We start from the raw sequence: 25345 nt of genomic DNA, 5'->3' as shown, positions 1-25345 counted from the left end.
CCTCCTGCCTTTGTCTCCTGAGTAGCTGGAATTACAGGCGCCTGCCGTTGTACCCGGCTTGACATGAAACTTCTGAATGGAATAGCAATTCTACCTTTCTTTTTACCTTACTCTACTCAGGAAAATACTTCATTTCCAGGTACCTGATTTGATCTCATACCCTGTATAAGACCCAGGAATTTTATTGTCATATTTCTTATGCCAGTGTATTAAGGCAGAAGGATTGAGTAAAGGCAAGATATATACCTTCTCTTCAAAACCACTTTTGAAATCTGTGAAATGCCTCCTGTCTTTCATTATTTTCCTTATTAATGTAGAATGCCCCGACCATTAGTTTCATATAATTAAGATATTGCGAACTCATGTCTACTGTAGAAATACTTGCTGATAATTTGAATATTACTTTAATTTTATCCATCCCTTAAGTTTCTAAAATAGTGATGTTTCTTTGTAGATGTTTTCAGTGTATTTTGGTTCAGTTGTCTGCAGGTAATGAAAGTTGATGTTATTTCTCCATACATGCCCTGTCTTTATGATGCTCAGTAATTCACTCTTCCATCTGGCATTTTGAAAATTCGGTTTTTGAGTGGTTTGATTTGAGGTATGGAGAGAGGCCTCATCCATGTGACTCCTTCCCTTTTATAGGGAATTGGAAAAATCCACTCATCCCCAATAACTTAGAAGAACATGAAGGGAACTTTAAAATGTAAGATTTAATCTTTATCATGAGATTTGTCCTAAAACCTGGTATCAAGTACAGAAAGAAATTCTTCAGAAAAGGATCTACAGAGTTTTGGCATGTCATAGAACTGTAGAGTATTCATAGGAATCATGATGTAGAGAGAAAGAGAGAGATTTGTCATTTATGTTTTTTATTTTTTTTTTTTAACTTGTTTTGTCTGGTATTGGTTAGCAACATCACTACCGGTAGGCTCCACTATACAAATTAAGCTTATATTTCATTACTTCTGTATTCATCTTTAAATGTCTCACTAAAGCAACTCTTAATAACTTTCTTTCTGGATAAACTTAAGCAGACACTAAAAAAATATTAGGGCATTATTCTGGTAGTCATAAGAAAAATTTCTTACTATTTGTGACATTGTATTTCTTCCTTCAGATAACTATTGGTTTTATTTATTTATTTGTTTGTTTGTTTATTTATTTATTTATTATTTTTTATTGTAGTTGTTGATGGACCTTTATTTATTTTTTAATTAATATGTGGTGTTGAGAATCGAACCCAGTGCCTCACCCATGCTAGGCAAGCGTTCTACCACTGAGCCACAACCTCAGCCCACTATTGGTTCTTTATACATAAAAGACGTAAGGGGTTGCTTGGCTTCTTATGGTTGGCAGGAGATTGGATTATGGGGAACCTGCAAGCCACTTCTTTTCCTTCCAGTCATTGGCAGTAGAACTCTGTTTTCACTTTCATATAATGTCACTTTTTTTTTTTTTAAAGAAAATGATCACTGCTATTTATTTTGTTTTCTGTCCATTTTCCCTTACTTGTGGAAAAAAAAGGTCTTTTCCCTGTTTTTTCCTTTTTCTACTTTTCATCAGTTTGTACTCTACCTTATAATCTTTCCTAGATATTATTATTTGATTATCTATCCTAACTGGTTTATCTAGTTATTTAATAATGCTCTTTCTACTTCCTGTACTTACCCAATGTTTCTTCTGTTTGACATTTATTTTTTTGCATTGTATTCTATTATATGTCTCCAATATATAAAGTAGTAAAAATGTCTGAAATACTTATTTCTAAAATGCATGTTTGTAAAGGACATGGCGTATATATGCAGTAACCATGCTGTCTGGTACTGAGGAGTTACTCGGATAATTCCAAGTTCCTCATGTCACAGATTTCTCTCTTCCAATATATTTGAGTGCAGAATTAATTTCTAATTAAAAAGTGATTTACCCATAAAACAACTTAAATTTTATAGTTATATTTGTCTTTTTTAATATTTATTTTTTAGTTTTTGATGGACATAATATCTTTATTTTATATTTATGTGGTGCTGAGGATTGAACCCAGTGCCTCATGCATACTAGGCAAACACTCTACCATTGAGCCACAATCCCAGTCCCTGTATTTGATTTTGAAATGAATTCAATTTATCTAATGTCACATGAAACAAAATGTTGTGTTCCAAAACATTTTTTCAGTTCAAATTGTTTTAGTATCATCTTTATAAAATATATATCATGTTCACCATGTTGTTTGTGTACATATCAGTCTTATTCTGATATATATGTAAATTGTTAACTAGATGGAAAGATCTTGAAAATGAAGTCAGCTCATATTCAGTTATTTGTGATTGCAGATTGGACACACACCAGCACCAGTTTTTAGCAATTTCTAATCAGTTTCATACCTATACTTTTGTAAAATATGATAGTAATGAAGAATTGAGAAGCTATGGAATAAAAAATTAAAAAGATGAACAAGAGTGTAGGATAAGTAGGTTCTCAGAACATGGATGAATGGGCAAAGAAGAAGAAGTTCTCTAATCTAGAGATCTTAAGGAGATATAATAACTGACTCAGTGTGGGGAGAGGTTCCCCATTTATTTTCTTGGATCATTATATTGTTAACTAAAGTACCGCATAGAGAGAGTAGCAACAGGTTTTGGGTTTAGGAGGTGAATATGCTCTGAAGGGACATATTGAGTTGGGGATACCTGAGGATATCTGATGTTGTTGTACGCAGATTTAAGTCTGGAGCCAAAAATCAGAGCTAGAAATAAGATTTTGAATATCTCCAAAATATAGTGTGTTTTGGCTTCCTTTTTGTTAATGAAATTTTTAGAAGAGAGCAGACTGGTTGAAATCTCAAAGGAGGAGCCTCTTTTTTGAGTGAACATTGCCAGGATCTGTTACTATTAGGAAGTTTTTGGTGTGTAGTGAAGTCTACCTTCGGAGCACTTGTAATAACTTTGTATTAAAAACAAGAATCAGAAGAGCTGAGTTTGAGGACTTTGACAGAACAGTGTGATTTAGATCAGTGTGGCCAGGAATGTGTCTTACAAGCCCTATTGGATTACCATATTCATTAAGAGACCAAATCCCTGAAGTAAAGACCATCACATCCTAAGGCACTTTCCTGTTCTCATCCATTTTATCATAGACTTAATTTTAGAAATTGCATTTGTTTGTTTTAAGTCATACTTTTACAAGTGTGGCACAATGAAAAAGAAAAAAAATTACCTTTCATTTGCAAGAGTATCTGTCACACCTTCACTTCTCACTTAAATGATTCAAAAAACTCCATTTTGTAATGACTCCATAAAAATAACTTAAGCTCTTTTCTCATCTTGAAGTAATTTATAAAAAAAATTTCCTTACTGTTCATTTCCCCCCCTCCTAATTCATTGTGGAGTTGTCTTTGTGTGTTCCCAGGGCAGAGTAATTTTTTAGAACGGTTATTAGCACATTAATTTTAGTGAACTTTGTGTAGATGTGTGAGTATCTATACAGAGTAAAAGTTGGTAAAAACTTGTTGCCAACATGTTATTCATAAAAACCCATGTCTACTTTTAATTGAATATAGACAGCAGTATTGACTGCATACACCTTATTTATATGATCTGAAATAAAGGCCTCTGTGGACATGCATACATTTATTTATTTCTTTTTCTTGATATAATGATCCATTTTATTTTTTAATGTTTCTATTTTTGCATTATAGTTATACATAGTACATAATAGTGAGGTTCATTTTGACATAATCATATAAGTATGGAATATAATTTGTTATAGTTCAGTCCTCAGTACTTTCTCTTTCCTTCCCTTTCTCCCTCCCTCTGTTCCCATTCCTCTACTTCTGTTTTTTAAAAATTATTATTTCCATGTAGACTCTTTGTACAATTGTACAAACATGGAATATAGCTTATTCTAGTTAGAGTCCCATTCTAATGGATGTACATGGTGGCGGTATTTACTGTGTTGTTTTCATATATCTACATGGGAAAATTACATCAGATTTGTTCCATTGTCTTTCCTTTGCTTATTCCGATTTCCTTCCTTCCACCACCCACCCCACACCTTGATTAGCTTCCACATATCAGAGAAAACATTCAACTTTTGGTTTTCTGGGACTGGCTTACTTCACTTAGCACGATAGTCTCCTGATCCATCCATTTGCTGACAGAAGTCACAGTCATTTCTTCTTTATAGCTGAGTAATACTCCATTATGTATATAGACCACATTTTCTTTGTCTATTCATCTACTGAAGGGCACCTAGATTGGTTACATAGCTTAGCTATTGTGAATTGAGCAAGCATGCAATTTAAAAACTAAGAATAGTGTCATTTAACGCTGGTGATGCATTGGAATAATTTGCAGAAATTTTTTTTTTTTTCTGATTTGTACGCTATTATACCCCAATACACTGAATTGGAACCTAGACTGGATCTGGAATCCAACATTGCTCTAAATTAATGATTCCTAAATAAAACATAATTTGTCAATTAAGAAAAGTTATTTGATTGCTTGTGTTCAGGATCAAGAACACAGTTGAAGGATTCTACAATAAAGAAGATTCATAAGATAGTCACAAACTATGCAGCTAGAAATAAAACAATTTAAGAGAAAGTCTCAAAACTCAAGTTTTACATGTAATCACATGAATATAGATTTCCCTCCTTATTTAGAAATCGAGTTCCATAGGCTATAAGAAGCAAAATAGTATAACATAATTTTGGAATACTGAACAAGTCAGGCTTTTAAAACAAAAGTTGGCTTTGGTAATAAAGATGTCAACAGAAATTGTAATGAATCAAATCTTGTGAAATTGGATCAGTAGTGCTCTATGAAAAGAGAATCACAAGGCTGGGTATGTAACTCAATGGGAGAGTGCTTTGCCCAGCATGCACAAGACTCTGGGTTCAGTCCCCAGCACCACAAAAACAAAACTAAAGAGAATCACTGTAATGTTAAAAACACATCTTAGGTGAATCTTCTGCTTGGAAACCAATTTTCTTTAGACTGTTTTTTGCAGGTTTGTATACAGCCTTTGAACTTCACAGGCCTCCATAATAACTGTTTTACACAGCAGTAGTCACTTTAAGGGCTGCATTATTTTGGTGTGAGGTGCAGATGTTTCCGAGTTTCTCTTGATTGCAGGGATAGGCTCTGAATATTTACCATGATATTTTCAGGTTTGTGGGCTGGATATTATAATTGATACTCCTTTCCCTTGATTTATATGTCAATAGGTACATCTGTTTTGCATCTGACTTAGATATTAGAAATGAAACTATGAGATCATGTTATCCCCATCCTGGTCCCTCATCTGTCTTTAGTGTGATGAAAGGTGTGTCTGTTTTTTGTTATATGGAATAGTTTTGTTGGCTGTTCTTAAGTTTCTTAGAACACTTAATAATTATTCTGTGTGTTCTTTCATTCTCATGCATGCTTTTGAATGTGTATTCTTTATTTATTGTTTGGAAATATTTGAAATTTCATGGTTTTGTAGGTTTGAAATGGTAACTCAGTAACCTGATTGCTGATTTTAAGATTTGAAAATAATTACATAAAATGTGATCAAAACTGTTCCTGTCAGGTTTCATTGTTAGGATCTTGAATGCTCATAGATGTTCTTCCTATGGATTTTCAGTGAAGTAGTAAAATTATAGTACCACCATCTTGAAGGCTATTTCTTCTGAGATCAGTGTAACCTTTGATGCCTTAGTTAGAAAAGGTTTGTCTTCTATCTAAATATTAATTGTCTGCAGGATAGATTAGACTTAAATATATAATACAGTCTGAATGGGTGACTGCTGTGTTGTTCTTTTTGTTTAGAGGAAAGCAGTGGATTGATTATAAAAGCATACTTTGCTTTCATAGTATTCACATCTTAAGATAGTCTGTTTTCTATTGCTATGGTAGCATACTAAAGGGATGTTTGAAGACACACAATCTGCTTAGTACACTAAGAGAAAATACTAGCAGTTCTCAAAGTGTTCTTATGTTGGGACTATTGTTATTATTCAGTCAGTTGTGGGAAAATTTTTCACTTTTGTTTATCATTGTGTCCTTAGTGTCTGCATTGTCCTTATGGCATTATAAGCTCTTAAAAATATTTGTAAAATAGATTAAGTCTTTAATTTTTAAGGGTTATAGTCATTTTTGTTAGTAGTTGATTCCATTCAGAAGATGTTACAAACACAAGTGTAGGCTAACTGTGCATGCACATAACAGACATTTGTGAATGAATACATGAGAACTACTGTGTTCATACCAAATGCTACTAATTTCTCTTTCTTTGTAGCATTGGGTAGCTGACATTAGTTTATTCTTATTAATTGAAAGTTCTAGTTCACCAAATGCAATGTTGTTAATTCCGCATTGAAATATAGAACTTAAAACTTGGTGATAATTATTTCTCTTAATAAAAAGAAGTTCTGTGGGGGTTTACAGCTAGAAGCTGTTATCATGAATATCACTGATTTGTTCAGAAGTTATAAAAAATTACAACTTTTAAGTGTTTGGATTATGGATAGAAATGAGCTTATTGTGTACGTGTTTTAAATATGGTTTGTACTTTGGCTGGCTGTTTATTACTTTTAATGCTGAAAATTTGTGGAGGCTCAGCGGCATATACATTCAGTGTTTTAGAAGTGTTCAAAGAGAGTTACTCACTTTGTGTTTTAACTTAATATTTTTATGTCAACTCTTGTGCTTATTGCTTATCTTAATTTATAAACGAAGTCACCAATTTATATCAATTTATATCAGAAGTCACCAAGTATTCATAATAATTTACATTCTTAAAAATTTGTGTTGTAAAACAAGTCTGTGTTATATACATTGATGTTAACATGTATTTTCTGGATAGGCTTCTGATATTATAAATGGATACTTCATATATTAGTAGCTTAATATTGTCTGAGGAATTAAATTTTACACAGACATGATATTTCATTAGATTAACTTGAACAGAAGCTATTGAAAAGGTGCTCAAGTATAGTAATTATGAAGAACCATTGAAGGCAGATAGTTTTATCCTCTATCACAATTTTTGTAGTGCTTTTTGTTATTGGAGATTAAAAAGTAGTGTTCTGATACTAATGCCATTGTACTTCTACTTGCAGTTTCAAATGGTTATTCTATTTAAACTGTGTTGTAATACTTCCTGTTTATGTAAAGACTTAAAAATCTGAAGTTTTTTTCATATAAATAAAAATACATATAAGATAACTTAATAAAATTAATTCTTTAAATTCTCCATTCTTGACTATCTCAAGAAAATAACCTAACAACCTGTCAGTATTCAGCAATAAATTTTTAAAATAATTCTAGTTGGTTGCCAGAACATTTTATTTGCATAACATAGTTTTAATATTATATCTTACATACCTGAAAAATATCTTGAGATACTTTTTTATGTGACTCTAAATTTAGTACATTAATTTTCTTACTCTCCTCTTGCAGCATTTTCAGTTAGCTTTGGTTGACTGTAATCCCTGCACTTTGTCCAATGCAGAAAGTAAGTATTAAGTACTATAGTTTTCTCCATGTATTCCCATCACTTCATCTCAAATAATAACAATCAATTGTAGTAATAATGTTAGTGGTAAATTCTGTGCAATTCTTTGAATTCTAGAATTATTAAATGTAACTGTATTGGTTGCTATGGCCACTTATACAAATGGAACATATGAGACCAGATATTGTGAACAGCCTGTGTCTAAAATAGGCCAGTGAAATAAGTTGTTGTATTAAAATTATCTGTACTAATGAACAAGATTGATTTGTGTGTGTATTAATTATATTGTAGATGAATTATTGAGATGTAAAGTAGAGTTTTTCAGCCATTTAGGAAAAATGAATATATGAAGATTCTTATTGTGGTAGTTCACTGATTCTGCTTTGTGATATCAAAATTAATGGTAATTATTAAGGCATACTTTGACTTTTGTTATAGTTTTACATATCATTTACAAAGGTAACGTTTTTCAGTTAATTTAGGAAGAATGTGTTTGTGAAGTATGCTCTGACACAGTGGCTTTCTTCAGTTGTTTTCTACTTCTGTATATTTCCAAAAGCAGATTGGGTGGTTGTTGTTGTTATTATTAGTTTACCAGTAAGTATGTTTCGGTGTATTTGCTTATTTAGTGACTTTAAAGAATACAATAAATGATTTAAAGATTTTTCATTGGATTCAAGCTGAATTTGTAAACAACTTTTCTTACTTGAAAAATAAAAATTTTAGAGTAAGAAAAACTAATTCTTAATGAAAATTTTATGTCAAAGGATTCTAGAATTTAGAAAGTCAGTATTTGCTATAATATTCTTGGTTACCCTCCCTCCCTCTTTTTTCTTTTTCTTTTTTGACAAATCAGGGATAAGAACAAAATAAGGGCCCAGTGAAAAGTAATAACAGGTGGGAAACCATTGTTGCTTCTCTGTCTGAAGTAGCAGAGGAAGCAAATGACTGACCTTAAGGATACAGCCAGCTCTTCTGTGACTCTCATCTCTTGCCTATGCAACATTAGAGACATGAGTTAGTGAAAAGTAGTCTCAAAAAAGAAAAGTAGTCTCAGTGTTTAGAAATGCATAAGAAAATTGTTGGAATCAGTGCAAAAGCTGTGAAGTTTTGGATTAAGACATGGCAGGGAGGCCTGGGGATGTAATTCAGTGGTAGAGCTCTTGCCCAGCATATACAAGGCTCTGGTTTGGATCCTCAGCACTACAAAGGAAAAACTGTGACAACAAATCATAGTATAGGCTAAATCCTTGCCTATATCAGACCAATTATCTCATATTTCTACTAAAGACAATTTCCTGATGTGGAAAAAAAGAATTCTGTTTTCTTTAAATGAAACTCAAGATTTGGTACTGATCAGTGTATTTGCAGAATTAGTGGCAGAAAGGTAACAAATGCAGGGTTTTATAGTTTCTAAGATAAGGTTAGATTTGAAAGATAATTTCTAACTCATTGATACAGCAATTTATAAAGTGCTGATTAATACTTTTTCTTTAATTATATGTCCAGGTTATATAAACCTTCTGAAATACAGTTCCTTAAAAATTTTGTAAAAATTAGTTTATGGGAGTAAAAAAGCAACTAGTATATATTTAATTCATTTTAATACCTTAACACTAACTTGGTCACTGCTTGTTAGTTTGAGTAACTTTGAGGGACATCTCACAAATGTCAAATTAAATATTTTGGTAAATCCTTGGTATAATCTCTGTCAAGGTTAAATTTCAGTTGTGGATCATTACTCTTGAGAGGAAAACTCTGACATAAGTAGAATGAATGCCATAGGGCAGGCAACTTTCATGTGGAAGAACATCTTCAGGTCTACTGTGCCTCTCTTTCACTTGATTATTAAAAAGGGAAAACAGGAGGTAGGCTGACCAACATTCATTTTGTTCATGACTGAAGAATTTCTCTGGACTTTTCATATACTTGAATGGTTATTCACTCTAATGGAAGGGCACATGCTTTAGACTTTTAGGCCATTATAATACAGTTGATGTGGGTATTCTGTATGCTTACTTGATAACCATGATAAAAGCAAATGTCTTGCAGAGTACCAACAATTTCAGAGTACCTATTTTGAGCCAATATTACTGTTTTAGATACCAGGTTCTTTTTTGTTTTTGTAAGGCTTATTTTTTAAAAATTATTTCATGTCATCACCAATTTACATATACTATAGACCTTCATTTTATTTGAAATATGTCAAGACTACTTAGTGATACTAGAAAGATCAGAAGTATAAATCATAGGACTGGAGGTGTGGTTCAGTGGTGGAGTGCTTTCCCAGCTTACCCAAGACACTGTGTTACATCCCTAGCACTGCAAAAACAATACATGAATTATAAAAAGTAAAGTGAACTTTTAAAACTATATCTGCTGGAGCTATTTAATGATGACTCATTTTATAATTTTAAAAATAAGTGAATACTTTTAGAGCTTTGTAAGAGTTGTCAATTACAGTTTATGGCATGAAAAATAGAATCATAAAAAGTAGAATCAGTGATGTGAGACTTTTATTATATAATTGCCTCTTGGAATAAAGTTGTTTTTTTCTAGTATTAATTTTATTCTAGAAAATATTAATTTCTGAATTAAATTCAATTTCAGAACTTTTTATGACAATATTTGCTAAAATTTTCATTTCATTTGAGACTTGCCAAGTAGAGATTTTTTTTTTTTGTAATTATACAGTTATACTCCACTTTGAAGAGAACTTCTAAGAATTTAAATGTATGAAGGTTTTCATGCTACAAAGGATGACATTGAATTTAGAAACTCATGAGATAATGAAGTCTTATTCAGAAGGCTTGGAACAAAGCCTAGAGAATGTAGTAAGAAGATGGCTAGCTGCTGATCTTTTTTTATTCCCCCCTTACCACCATTATTAGAGGAATAAGAATATTGGGGGAAACAGGCATAGATTTTTCCATCTCTTTCATGTTCTCTTAACCTGTAACTGTCTCCCTCCAATGATGTAATGAGGTGAGATTTGACTGAGAACTACATTGAAGTAGTGAGTGAGGAAGAAGCCCTCAAACCATGAAGGTAAATGAGAGATAAATACTATAACTTCTGTTATTATTTTTGAATTTCACAAAACCTATTTTTCATCTTCTAAAGATGATTTTTAAATTTTGCTTCATATCCAATTAATGTGTGCTAGTTAACTTTACAGAGAGATGTAGTACTTAAAAGAGATTTTGTTATTCAAGAATGAAAATCATAGAATCGAAGTACCATTAGAAAGTTTGAGTTTCTGGCTCATTTTTACTTTTGTTGAGTAATTATACTGTGGTAGTATAGTATCAGGAAGAGTTGGAAATAAAAGCTGAGATATTCAGTTTTTACTTTATTTTCAACATTACTTACTAATCTTTAAACTGTTTACTATTTGACTTCAAAATGCCCCCCCCCCCCTTTCGGTACTGGGGATTGAACCCAGGAGTGATTAACCACTGAGCCACATCCCCAGCCTTTTGAAAGATATTTTATTTAGAGACGGGGTCTCGCTACGTTGCTGAGGCAGGCTTTGAAGTTGTGACCTTCCTGCCTCAGCCTCCTGAGCTGCTGGGACTACCACCACGACGCGCGCGCGGTCTTCCTTCTCTCTCTAAATGATGAAGTCCATCTAATTCTGAAGAGTTAAAAAAGAAAATGAAAAGCTCAATTCCTGTGTGTGTTACTGCCATTGTCATCCTGACTTATGATATTGTAAATATCATATTTCTAGAATATGGTACATAGAAAAAAATATCTAGTGGCTTTGTTTGGCTTTAATATATTTTTATGAAATATTGATTTTACTATATTTTCTTATATAACTTAGATTTTGAATACCATGTTTTGAAATGTATAGTTTATAAAGGTTTTCTCTTATTTGCTTAATGTTCACACTTTGAATTTTATAAGACGTATGCTTGTGTGCTCATGTACTATAGATATTAATGCTAATTTAATAATTGAAAGAAATTTTACTTGATAATGAATGACAAAAAATGAATAAATGTAGTTTCTTATTGTGTTTGTTCTTTAGTAAGTTTGTGTATTTTTTATTAAAAGCAAATAACAGTTATATTCCCCTATTATTTAAACCTATACAACATAGGCTGTGTTTATGTTTTACATTTTATGATATTCTTACTTAATTTACCCCAAACTTTGTTGTGTTGTTACTGATTTTATTTTTTATTTTCCATCATCTTTTGCAGTTCAGTTTCACATTGCCCATTTATATGAAACCCAGGTAAGTGTTTTAACTTACCTAATTTAAAATAGAACCAAACAAAAATGATCACTTATATAGGTTTTAATGAAATTAATTATATACAGATAATTTTAATGGATTTCTGGTCATTACCTCTTATATAAGTTTTATATTTATTGAAAGTACCAATGTTGCTTAGTTAAACAGTTATTACACAGTGTATACCCAGAAGTTTGATTTAATATGGCTTGTCTCTAAACTTAATTTGTAAGCTCAAATGGCTGTATTCAAGATTTCTGTTATTTGTAATGCAAAGTGCCTCATTTTCTTTCCAAATGTTGTAGATGCTTGTTTTAATGCATTGTTTTTAAATAGTTTTTTTTTCACTTTTTCTTAAAATTTGAAATAGTTCTTCTGTGTGTCAGTGTTTGGAAGGCATATTGGAGTCAACTTTTTGTCATTACCATTACTTACGTGGTTGTTTTACTTTTAAAACTTTTTCAGTTTAATTTTAGAACATTTTGCTTCTGTGTATTTCACTTATTGCTTAGTTGTATAATAAATGGTGTAACACATTTACTTAAGGCAATACAATAGAAAATCGGTTATAAATTTTTATGAGAACAAAGGTTAGATAATAATAATTTGTATGAGACAAATTTTGCAACTGCTTTCGAAGAAAAAATGTGCTGATCATTATATATGTACATTATTTCTATTTTGATGCTTTGCCCCAAGTGTAACAATAAGGCAAGTATATATATGCCATGCAGCTCATACCTAAGAAATAGAGGATCCTACTATACCCATTTTTTATACAATTGTGGGATATAATCAAATACTTTGAGTTAAAATGCTGCTGTTTCCCAAACCCAGCTTTGAAGCAGAATCATTTGGGGATTTTACAAGCCAATCTAAAGTCAACACAATTAACCTCAAAGAGCCAAGTTTGTTGGTATCCCTACATATAGCCCCCGCTACTTGGAAGGCAGAGGCAGGAGGATCACTTCAGCCCAAGAGTTATAGATCAGGCTAGGCCACATAGTGGGACCCCATCTCAAAAATAATTAACATCAGAATTCCTTGTACTAGCAATACCACCTTAAACCCACATACCAACAGAATCAAAGTTGATGGATGCTCAGGTTGATTTCTAAACATCCCTGCCACCCCAGCTTTTCTAATTCTTGATATGATCTGTTTCTAGCTAACCATACATTTTCTCACCACCTCCTTCTTTTTTAATGTTATTGTATTTTTTGTACCTTTATTTAATTAATTTGTTTTTATGTGGTGCTGAGAATCAAATCCAGTGCCTCATACATGCTAGGCAAGTGCTCTACCACTGAGCTACAACTGCAGCCCCTCACCTTCATTTTTAATGAATGTTTTTGCTGGAATTGGAATTCTGTTTATTTGACCACTTTCAGATTTGTATTCCATTTTCTTCAGACTTTGTTTCTTATGAAAATTTGTCTGATGGTCTTATTGTTTAATCCTGTTAAGGTAATATGGGGACAGGTCCTTGTCCCCCATTGACTCTTTCATTTGATAAATTTTTAATCATTCAGATTAAATAAAATCCAAAGAGCAAAATTTGTAACAAGCAGAGTATGTGATTATTGGGAGACAAGAAGATGACACTATAAGCATACGAAAGGATTGAAATCTCTACTCCAGTGATTATAACAAGGATTTCCATTTTTCAGGTGAACAGTTAAAGAAAAGCAAAATGGCCTGTCTACTTACCTATAAAATTGTAGCTTTTATACTTAAACCAGTTTATTACCAACAGACCTTGTTTATGTATATGGATTTTTAAAATTTAAGTAGTCAAGTGTGGTTAGCAGCTGCTGCCAGGTACAAAATAGTTAATGGGTGTTTATAAGAAGTTGTCTTCTCACTAATAAATGAAGAAGAAATTCAGTATCATTTTATGACTCCCTGAGGGCCCTACCTCCACATTACCTTCATAGTACTAAACAGTAAGATCATAAATAAAATATAAAAATGATGGGTTACCTCTATCTATTATGATTAAAGAAGCCCTCTCTGATAGAAACTCTTTGGATTGAGTCCTGATTGGAGAGGAACCAGTGATATAATTAGTTGGGGCTGATGAAAGTTTGTGTGTGTGTGTGTGTGCGCACACACACACACACACATTAGTACTGGGTTCTGCTAATAAATAGGTGTTATAAGTGTAGTAGCTTTGTGACATTACACCTATATAATTAAAATGTGTTTAGGTTGGGAATGTAACTTGGTGGTAGAGGTCTTATTTAGCATGTGTGAATTCCTGGGTTCAATTTCCAGCACCATTTAAAAAAAAAAGTAGTTAAAATATGACATGTCATATGAATTGATAAATAGATTAGTGGAGTATATCCTAGAAAGCCTAGGAATAGACCAAGGTGCATATAGAAATTAAGCATATGATGGGACTAAGATGGATTTATTAGTAAATGCTTCTAGGATTACTAGATAGATTTTAAAAAAAGAAAAGATACTGCACAAATAGTAGAGGAAAACATCTTGAAATCCTCATCAAATATGGTATAGGAAATATTTTCTAATTATGGCTCTAATTCAGAGGCAGTAAAAATAATAGTCATTCTGAACAAAATAAAAATAATTCCTATATGGCTAGCAAAAAGCCCAGAAGTTCAAAGAATATCTAAGAAACTGGGACCAAATTGTAACATGTACCACCGACAAAGGGCTAATATCCTTACTATGTAAGAAACTCTTAAAATGTTGAAGGAAAATGAAATCCTGATAGAAAAATGGGACTGGGGTTGGGGTGGTGGTGGTGTTGAATAGACAATTCAGAAAACCAAGGTAAAAATAGCCCTTAAACATGTGGAAAAGTTTTTTCACACACTGTTAGAGAGATGCAAACTAAAGCAACACTAGTACAGTATCTCACCTATCCAGTTGTTGATAATTAAAAGGGACTGTTAGAAAACATGCCCTCTCAGGCATCATGGGAATGCAAACTGGTACAGTCTTTATAGGGGAGCATTTGGTAGTAACCTAGCAAAACAGTATGTGCTTTTGACCAGACTATGAATCTATCTTGGAAGTATACCTCCAAAAAGAAAAAAAAAAAATAACAATTGCACCATTGTTTGCCATTGCAGAAATATTGGAAATAACCTAAATGTCCACACAGAGGAAAATGTTTATGTGAACTATAGTACATTCTTGTAATGGAACCCTATGAAGCTACGGAAAAGAATGAGGAAGATTTGTGTGAAGGGACATGGAGTGATTTTCCAGGATATTCTGTTAAATGGAAAAATTGCAGAATGCACTAAGAATATATCTGTGTGAAAGAAAATATACATGTGCAAAACAAAGTATACATGTGCCTATTTCAAAAGAAATAGAATAAACCAGAAACAAAGGAGATTGGCTACCTTATAGGTGGTAGTTGTAGATAGGGTAATAGGGATGTGGAAGAAGTAGAACTTCTCTGAGCATATACTTTTTGGATAGTTCTGATTCCTACAACCTGGTAATGTTTTATATACCCCCAAATTAACTGATATGATGAACCATTATGTCAGCCAACCTAAAATAGAACACAAACAGTAACAAATGAATCTAACTGTATTATGAATGAATAGAATAACTATACTGGAGGGTATTAAAAAAAATTAAGTAACTTTGAAGAAGTGTCTTAACTCTATAGTGTAAAACTAGAAACAAAAAGAACTAGAAACCAATCCTGCACTGTAGTTAGTTTCTCACAGGGGTATAGATTATAAATTAAGTGTATTGTGAATAATGACAACCAGGTTTATCACTGTCCAAGAGAACTTACTGATAAAGAAGAAAGGCTGAACTGAATTCTGTGTTGTTGGGTTTGAATTGAAGATATCAGTATAAATATATGGTTATGGACATAGTAGGTGGATAGACATAAAGGTAGGAGAATGTATTGTGTATATGTATGTGTGCTTACGTAAATATATTTCCTAACCCTATTTGCTGGCAGGGCCTAGAAACAGTTACTCTACTCAGCAACAGTGAACGTACTAGGCACTTAGACCTTCATTTCTAGATAACATTCTTTAAGAATAGGACCCAGGGATCTTATGGAGGTGTGGGTGATTCTAGGGCCTATGAAGGGGAACTACAGGTTAAGCCTTGGAGTATCTTAATGGTAACTGAAAGTAAGGAAGTGTGCAAAAAGTAAAGAACCATGGGGATATGTCAGAACAACACAGGAACCATCTGCAAGGGTCAGGGTTCCTATTCACCAAAGTGACACAAGTATAGAAATGAATAAATATAGTAATGGAGCATAAGGTACAGAATATGTTAGTCCATACTGATGTAAATTAATAATTGAACAAATGAATGAAAGGTCTTACTGTAGAATTCTCATTAATTAATGTAATGATTAATGATAATATCTCCCTGTAAGTCCCTATAAGATACTTATTCATGACTTAGTAACATTTTTCAAAATAACTAGCCGGTATTTTTTGTGAGTCTCAGAATAATAAAAGTCAAAGACCTAAGGATCTGTCTCAGATTGGAAGAAAGTAAAAAGATATTCTAACTGAACACATTGTGGGATCTTGGATTGGATCCTGGACCAGAAATAGAACATTTGTGAGACAATTGGTGAAATTCTATAGATAGTAGTGTTTTATCAGTGTTAATTCTGTCAGTCCTCTTTTCATATATTTTGAAGCTCTGTTACCATATCATCCTGATGATTGATTAGTTCTTTAACAAATTAAGTACCTATGCGAGTATACATACCTGCTAATACTTTATCTTGAAGCCTGTATTAATCTGATATTAATCTATTTGCTTCAGCTTTCTAATGCATACTGTTTGTGTATTTTTTCCATCCTTTTTTTTTTAACCTACTTAGGTTTATATGTAAAGTGAATCTTGTAAATACTGTATTTTTGGCTCTTCATTGTGCAAATCTATCCTATGTATCTCTTTTGTTTGGACTGTGTCTGCTTATAATTAATTTGATTATTGACATGATTGGAAACAGCTGTCATTGGTATGTCTTTGTCTTATTTTCTTCAGGTTGCATTCAAGGCTTTTCTGTTTGCATTTAGTTTGGAAGAATTTGACTATGGTGTCCCCTGAGGTTGGCGTTTCCTTTATGATTATACTACTTACGGTTATTTTTAGTTACTTGGACTTGGAATTTGATGTCTTTCATCAGTTTTTGAGCATTCTCAGCCATTGTGCTATCGATTTTTTTTTCTGCTTTATTGTTTTTCTATTCTTCTTGTACTACAATTACATGTGTGGTAGACTGTTATTGTCTTAAACATTTCAGATACCCTTTTCTTTTTCTTTACTGTCTGTGGGTCCCCTTCTGCCTTTAAACTGGATGCTTTCAATTGATGTTTTTGAATTCACTGATTTTTTTTTTAACATTCCAATTTACTGTTCACCCCCCATTAAAAAAAAATTCAGATGAGTATTTTTCAGTTTTACAACTTACTTTCTGTGGTATGATTTCTTACCCATTCCTTTATTCATTATGATTATGTATTTTTGTCTGTAAACATTGTTAAAATAGCTACTTTATCTCCCAGTTTCAATATCTAAGTCATTTCACAGTTGGTTTTCATTCATTTCCTTTTCTTTTGAATATGGGTAAAATTTTCTTGATTCTTCATAAGTCTTGTAATTTCATATATGATGACATTTTATCTTACTTACATATGGCATTGTAGAGGGTGACTGGTTTTTATTTGTTTGGAGATTTTTGGTGGTGATGGTGGTGGTGGTGGTGGTGGTGTTGTGATTGAACACAGGGTTATATTGAGCCACATCACTTACACATCCTAATTTTATTTTTAGACAGGGTTATACTAAGTTGCACAGACTGGCCTGAACGTGCTATCTTCCTGTCTTAGCCTCCCTGGTAGCTGGAATTGTGGGTGTGTGCCACCACACCTAATACCTCTGTTGTATTTTTCTGAAGATTGATATTTTTGTTTCATTAACTAGTTTACTTGGCTCAATTTTGTTCTTTTCCCCTTTTTTGGGGGGGGGCATACTAGGGATTCAACCTAGGGACACTGTACCACTGAGCCACATTTCTAGCTCTTTTTATGTTTTATTTTGAGACAAGGTCTCATTAAGTTGCTTAGGGCCTAAGTTCCTGAAGCTGTTCTCAAACTTGTGACCCTCCTGCCTCAGCCTCCTAAGTCACTGGGATTACAGATGTGTGCTACCATACCTGGCTCAATTCAGTTATTTTAGACAATTTGACATTTGTTCTGTTCACACATAGTTGAGCAATCAATCACAGATTTGGGCACAGTTTATGTGCAAAATATGATATTTCCTCACTGTGTCTCCTTTCTGGGATTTTTCCTTTTACATCTAGCTCTTGTGGTAGCTGTTGATTTCTGTTTGAGTTCTAGCCAGCCAAATATAAACTGGGGCCTTCCTGCAGGTGAAAATCTCTCAAAAAGGGGATTACTCATCCGGTGACATTTTTTTTCTTTACATGTTAACTTTTCCTTTGGTTCAGCCTGATGTTTATCTCCCCTCTGGTACTTTCTGATTATTGACTTTTACATTTCATCCAGAATTTTAAGCTGTCTGTAAAATGTTACTCTAGCACTACTAGAGGCAAAACTTCTCCCCAACATTGTAAACCATAAATTTATGTTGTTTTTTTAGACATTATTTATAATTGCTGTTTAATGTTCTACTGGAAACATCCAGTATATTTTAAATCTTTACTTGCCTAGTGACATAGACTTAGGTAGCCCCCAGTTTTCCTAAGTATAAACAGTACCTTTTAGAATATTACTGTTGAAATTTTTCTTTGCTATGTATATCATGAGAGTGAGATCGCTAGATTGTTGTATATTTGTATACCTGATTTCATAAGTAAATTCCCTTTCAACAGGACATGTTTTCCTTTACTCACATTTCCATAATACTTGGAATTACCCAACTTTCTTAAATTTGCTGATCTCGAGGGTAGAAGGTGGTATATCATTTAAACTTGGATTTCTAATTTCTAGAGATATTGCACTTTACATGTCTTTCACCTTTATTATATTATTATAAAATATATAATATGTATAATATAAAATGTTATAAAATTATATAAATGTGTGGAGTTTTATGTTCATTGCCTGTTTTCATGAAATGTTGAGATGCATCTTTATTCTTCCTTAAGATTTGTGCTTTTTTGGCCATATTCGGTAAATTCCCATCCCAAGGAAATATTCTTCCACATTTTCTTATCTTAGCTTTGTACTTTTTACCTTTTATATTTAGGTTTTTAATGCAGTTGTAATTTTTTAATGTAATATGATCCAGCTTCATGTTCCTCAATATGATGTAATCATTTTTCCAAGAATGTCATTGTTTTTGTCACTAGTGTTTGGAATATGTGTTAATAGCTGTTGAGGTAGTTCTACAAAGATGTCTTGCTCAGATAAAAATGTGGTCATGTTAGTTGAAATCATTCAGTGATTCTCCATTGTCTTAGGATACATTCAGTTGTCTTTAAATGGTTTAGGAATATATTTCCAAAGTAGTTTCTGCATTTTCTGTCCAGCCTCCTAATACTCTAAACGTGTACCTGTTCTTCCTCTGTGAAGTACCATACTAATATTATACATCACACTTGTTTTCCTGTCTATATTATTTACTACTGTCATCCTAGCCATAGCCATTTCTGTCATGTGTTAGACATTGACCAAATATTTTTTGATTGTAGGAACTGAATAATTCTGTCCTTATCCTTCAATAACTGTCTAACTTTTAGACCAGATTAACATTTGGGTACAACTAGTTTAGCTGATGAATAAAAGTTTACTTAATAACTATGATAATCTCAATGGTCAATTCTCTAAAATCTTCCCACACATAGATATTTGTCCTTAAACTGCCAAAGCTGTTTATTAATCTTACTTGATCCTTAGAACAAACCTTTAAATTGAAAGATGGAGAGATACCTCTTTTTTATTATTTTTTAATTGATGTCTATTCGTAGTGTAGGTGACTTGCCTGAGTTCCCATAGTTTTACATTTTTTACCTGTTTTTTGGGCGGCGGAGGAGAGGGGGGAGATTTGTTTGCTCTGGTGATCATATGGTAGTAGTAATATGAATAAAAAAGCTACTTCAGTCCATTGTTTAATCACATATTTTTAAAGGTAATATTTAAAGGGTTTTCTTTTGTTGGCTTTATCCTTTTGTTTTGGAGGAGTTGTCTTTAAGCACTATCATTACAACTCTAATGGCTTTCTGCCATATTAATACTTTTGAGGAGAGAACTGAGGATAAATGGTTGCATTTAGACTTCTTGTGGAACCTTAAATATTACAAATATAGTTAAGACTATAAGGGCTTTTTGATGTATCTGAAGTCATATAACAAATGTTTTTAGATACTATTTTATATTTTTATCTACATTTGTATTAGATTTTGTTAGTTTTTGTCATGTGCTCTAGTATTTACTGAGTTGCTTGGAAACTTAATGTTTCTAGGTAGACTTTATCTTCATTATTATTGAGATAATTGATGTAATTAAATAGATTGAGGTGATTTTAGCTATTGGAAGTTAGCAGATTTTTAAAAAGTCATATTTTAGTACTTTGGTATAGTGAATATTACTTTTACTGGTGTTAGATACTCTGGAGCATGGTCTATTCTATTCAAAGCCATCTGAGGTTGAAGAAACCTCAGTAATGGAATCAACACTTTTTCTTTCAGTTGATTTTTAAAAATAAATGAAAACATCAGTATTGTCTAATCCTTAATATATGTAATAGTTCTTTAAAGATTATGTTTATTTTTCTCTGAATCTCTTTCTACCCTTTAGAGGAAGTATCATTCTGCAAAGGAAGCTTATGAACAACTTTTACAGACAGAAAACCTTTCTGCACAAGTAAAAGCAACCGTGTTACAACAGTTAGGTATGTAATAGTATGTGTTTAGTATAAGTGTTTCTTTTTATGTTTTTAACATGTTAGGATGGCAGATATGTGGCTCATTTATTCTATTCTATTTATTCCTTCTTTTACTCAGACTTGATAAACTTCATTTGAACCCAAGATCCATCTCCATTCCTCCCTTTCCTTCCTTTCTTCCTCCCTTTCCTTCCTTCCTTCCTTCCTTCCTTCCTTCCTTCCTTCCTTCCTTCCTTCCTTCCTTCCTTCCTTCCTTCCTTCCTTCCTTCCTTCCTTCCTTCCTTCCTTCCTTCCTTCCCTCCCTCCCTCCCTCCCTCCCTCCCTCCCTTTCTTTTTTTTTTTTTTTTAATTTTATACTTGGGATTCAACCCAGGGGTACTTTACCACTGAGCCACATTCCCCAGCCTTTTTTATCTTTTATTTTGAGACAGGTTCTCACTAAGTGGCCTAGTCTGGCCTCAAACTTGTTATCCTCCTGCCTCAACCTCTTGAGTCGCTGGGATTGTGGGCATTGTACCACCTTGCCTGGTTGAACCCAGTGTATTTCTTCCCTCTGCCAAGCACTGTCCATTGTATAGTGTATCGCAGTATAATTCTTTAGCACAAATGGCCCTTTTAAGCCCTCAGAATTACTCCCTAGTATTTAACCCATGATCCATGCCAGATGTAGATTTAGCACTTGGTTAAGTGATTTGCCTAGAATCACCAAGTGGTTGGTGAGCTTGTTTTCATAGTTTAATTATAACTAAAACTTTTTTTTTCTAAATTTGTAGCACATCTAACACTATATTTCCTATATGCATGCAATTCTATTCTGATATTGAACTTGAGGGTATGTAGCCATTTGGATGTCAGGTGTCACTGTCACCAAGAGGATAATAAAGGAGCTGTTTAACAATAATGCTGTTACCTAATTATTGAATCTTGTTTCTTTTCAGTTTTGTATATTTGGTTTTGGTTAGGGCAAATCATTAATTTTAAACCAAGATTGTACACAGAAGTTTTCATCATGTAACTATGTTTTATATAATTTTGAAGTATTTTAGATTTATTAATATATAATTAGCTATACAAAATAAACACATTACCTTCATATAAAATCTTTGTTTTTAATTTTTAATTTTATCCATTAGAATTTTACTTCAGTTGTCTGTACTTCTTAAGAGTTGTGGAGGATGCAATTAATTGATTTATTGTTCTGGGGACTGAACCCAGGAGCACTTTGCCACTGATCTACATCCCCAACCCTTTTATTTTTTATTTCGAGATAGGGGCTTGCTAAGTTGTGAAGCTTTACTTCAATTTGGGATCCTCCTATCTTAGCCTCCTGAGTTACTGTAATTACAGATGTGTACCACCATGCCCAGCTGAAAATATTTATTCTTAATGAGTCATCTTATAGTGTTTGAGTAATGTGAATTTTTATTTTTATTTTGTATTATATTTTAATACTGAGACTTGAACCCAGGGGTGCTCTACCACTCAACTGTATACTCAGCCATTTTTATTTTGAGACAGGGTCTTGCTAAGTTGCTGAAGCTGGCCTAAAGCCTGTGGTCCTCCTGCCTTAGTTTCCCTTTCACTGGGATTACAGGCATGTGCTACCATGCCCAGCTAAATTTATATCTTTAAATTAAAGCACGTTTATTAATACAGTAAAAAATTATTTTGATTCTTAAGTAAAAAGAACCAAATGTGATGCCTTTAAAAATGTTAGCAAAAATGCATTTACTTTTTAAATTTAAGAAATAAGTTGAAATAATCTTGGTTTCAACTGTATCTGACTTACAGATCATCTGATCTCTTTGGCAATGTCTTATTGAATTTCAAGAGTATAAAAGTAAACTTGTCATTGTTTTGAATAGAAAAATACTTGCCCCTAATTGGCTCAAATTTAACCTGCATCAATCCTTCCAGTTTTGATTGTCACTGCTGTTGAAACAGCTCCTTTAAAGCCCATTTCTCTAAATACTGTTCTTACTGCTATAGTGGGAGAGAGATGGGAAGAACAGATGACTTAATGTATACTTGACTTAGAGTTGTATAAAATACAGTAACAAAATCCCCTTAAAATATCTTTTGGTGCATAGCAATTAGAATAAATGTCAGGAACAAAGGGTCCTCAATTATTATATATACTATGGACTATATTTAGTGAACAGAGCTAATTTTATGCATTTGAATGATCCACTGATAAATTCAGCCAGATTATTCATCAAACAAACAGTATGGTATTTGTACATTAGAATACACTTTTCTTATAGCTCTGGGTTTTTAAAATTATCAATTGCCAGTGAGGTAGAGTTGTGTGTATACAATTTAATCTGAACTATGACTATATAGCCTTGTATTGTAACTTGGAAGTAAACATTAGGGTTAATACAGTGTCTTGGAGATTCTTAAAATATACATTGATTTTTACATGGAATAGTAAAAATAAGACTTGGGCTGGGAATGTGGCTCAAGCGGTAGCGTGCTCGCCTGGCATGTGCGGGGTGCTGGGTTCAATCCTCAGCACCACATAAAAATAAAAATTAAAAAATAAAGATTTTGTGTCCACTGAAAACTAAAAAATAAATATTAAAAAATTCTCTCTCTCTCTGTCTTAAAAAAAAGACAACATTTTTATATTCTTTGTTTCATTACTTGGACTTTTTTTTTTTTTTAATAGAAAAGACTACTGAAAGCCAGTAGAACCTTGTTATTTTAACTTTGCTTAATGTTATATACCTTACATTGGACATTTGATTGATAGTAGATTTCAAATCATAATTGTACTTGAAACTTATCATGTAAAAGTGAATACATCATTAGAGTATGTATGCTTTATAACCTAAACGTTAAATATTATTTTAATTTTTCTTGAATGAAAGCTCGATGTGGCTTTGATAATTATTTACTGTGGGAAACAGAATAGCCAATTCTAAAATGTGGTAGCATATACTCCAAACTGAATTAATGAGTTGATCAAAAAGAGTATTTTTATTTGTTTTCTGCTTAGTAATCTTTAAAATGAAATATCCAGGTAATGTATGTAAATATTTTAAATCATTTACTATAGGTTGGATGCATCACACTGTGGATCTCCTGGGAGATAAAGCCACCAAGGAAAGCTATGCTATTCAGTATCTCCAAAAGTCCTTGGAAGCAGATCCAAATTCTGGCCAGTCCTGGTATTTCCTTGGAAGGTGAGACTTTTTAGATATATGACTTTGCTTTTGTCCATTTCAATTACAGTCTAAAATGTTAGTTTATACTTATATCCTGAATAACGTGTTTTCTCTTTTAAATACATTATCAGAAGTATTATAATGGAAGTTAAAAGAAAGCTTTTAAATATGATGGTTTCCTTATAGCATAAAATAAGAAACAGGACATTTCTTATTTCGATATTGGATTTTCTTTTGACCTGAATTATTGCCAGTTTTTAAAATGTCTTATTGCCAGATATTAATTTTTTCAGTAAAGTGTTTAAATGCCTTTTCTTCTGATTTCTAGTATTTTTTCTTTATGTCTTTACATACCCTTAATGAAGAAGACATAAAGTAGCCTAATGACTGCTGGTAGCCAGAAGAGCCTTGTTATATGTAGTTTTGATTAATAATGTATATCTAAGAAATGAATGGACATAATTTGATTAATAGTAAATCTCAAGTCACAACTGCTTGATATATTATGGTGGAAAAAGTGGGTACATTATTATTAGATATGTTGAAAAGCAGAAAAGTGACATGTAGGGAAAACCATTTTCTGATTCTGGAAGCTTTTGTCATGGTTTTCAAACATTGAATGTCTAAATTATGCTTAGGAATTATCTCACATATACTTTATGTATGTGTATTGGCCAGAAGACTTAGATTCAAGTACTGTCTTAGCTACAGTTTATGGTGTTGTGGATGATGCAGTTAAACCTTTTGAGGCTTCAATTTATTTTAACCTGTTAATAAGAGTGGTTCTCAATTGGGGACTATTGGGGAGTGTTGCTGGCACGTAATGGGTAGAGGTAGGCATGCTGCTAAACATTGTCCAATATATAGGATAGGTCTCTACAATAAAGAATTACCTGGCTCCAAATGTCAATAATGCTACAGTGGAGGAATTTTAGATTAGGTGTCCTGCTAGGTATCAAAAATATCCTATTTTGTTTTCATTTTAATTATTGTTCCATTCTCTGTTTTCCTTTGAATAGCAAGTATTGTTTGTGAGGAACAATGATGCTGTTTCTTTAAAGAAGGAAATAGTAAATATATTAAATATTAATTATTATGTTAAGTAATAAATAGTCAAATATTTAAAATATTCGATTGCTCATTAATGTACAATAAGTGTTGACTGAAGGCTACTTATTTAGGGCAGATTTTTCTCATTCCTGTTCATGCTTATAAAATAGTCTAATTTGAGTTGCTCCTAAATAAAGCTCGAGTGTCTAAACCATGTTTCTCTTCTGTGAAAGCAAAAACTGGATCTTGTCATCTTTCTTTTTGCCTAACCAGAATGATTATTCAATAATGGAATAAACAAACAAACTAAATTCCATTTGTACACTAATACCATTACCACTCTTAGTGTAGCAAAATGTGAGGTTTCATGTAGTGATGACTGTTAAGAAGATCTGATACTAGGAAGTGGGGGTTTCTAGATTTCCTATAATTTCAAAGTTTATATATGAAAATTTCTTTTAATATAGATTAAAAGGAATACATGTTAGAA

The 25345-nt window shown here is 32.5% G+C and overlaps 1 protein-coding gene across 16 annotated transcripts in view; it reads left to right on the top strand.

The window, feature by feature from the left end:
• Positions 1-25345, top strand: part of Kdm6a (lysine demethylase 6A) — a 215632-nt gene that overhangs the window by 139969 nt on the left and 50318 nt on the right. For all 16 annotated transcript variants that reach the window (XM_078034930.1, XM_078034931.1, XM_005323988.5 and 13 more), the window contains 4 exons: positions 7446-7500; positions 11712-11746; positions 20548-20641; positions 23697-23823. In XM_078034930.1, coding sequence (XP_077891056.1) covers positions 7446-7500; positions 11712-11746; positions 20548-20641; positions 23697-23823 — 311 coding nt within the window. The remainder of the gene's footprint in view (positions 1-7445; positions 7501-11711; positions 11747-20547; positions 20642-23696; positions 23824-25345) is intronic.

The sequence above is a fragment of the Ictidomys tridecemlineatus genome, chromosome X, assembly GCF_052094955.1.
Source record: "Ictidomys tridecemlineatus isolate mIctTri1 chromosome X, mIctTri1.hap1, whole genome shotgun sequence".
Taxonomy (NCBI): domain Eukaryota; kingdom Metazoa; phylum Chordata; class Mammalia; order Rodentia; family Sciuridae; genus Ictidomys; species Ictidomys tridecemlineatus.
This window is presented reverse-complemented; position numbering and strand designations above follow the sequence as displayed.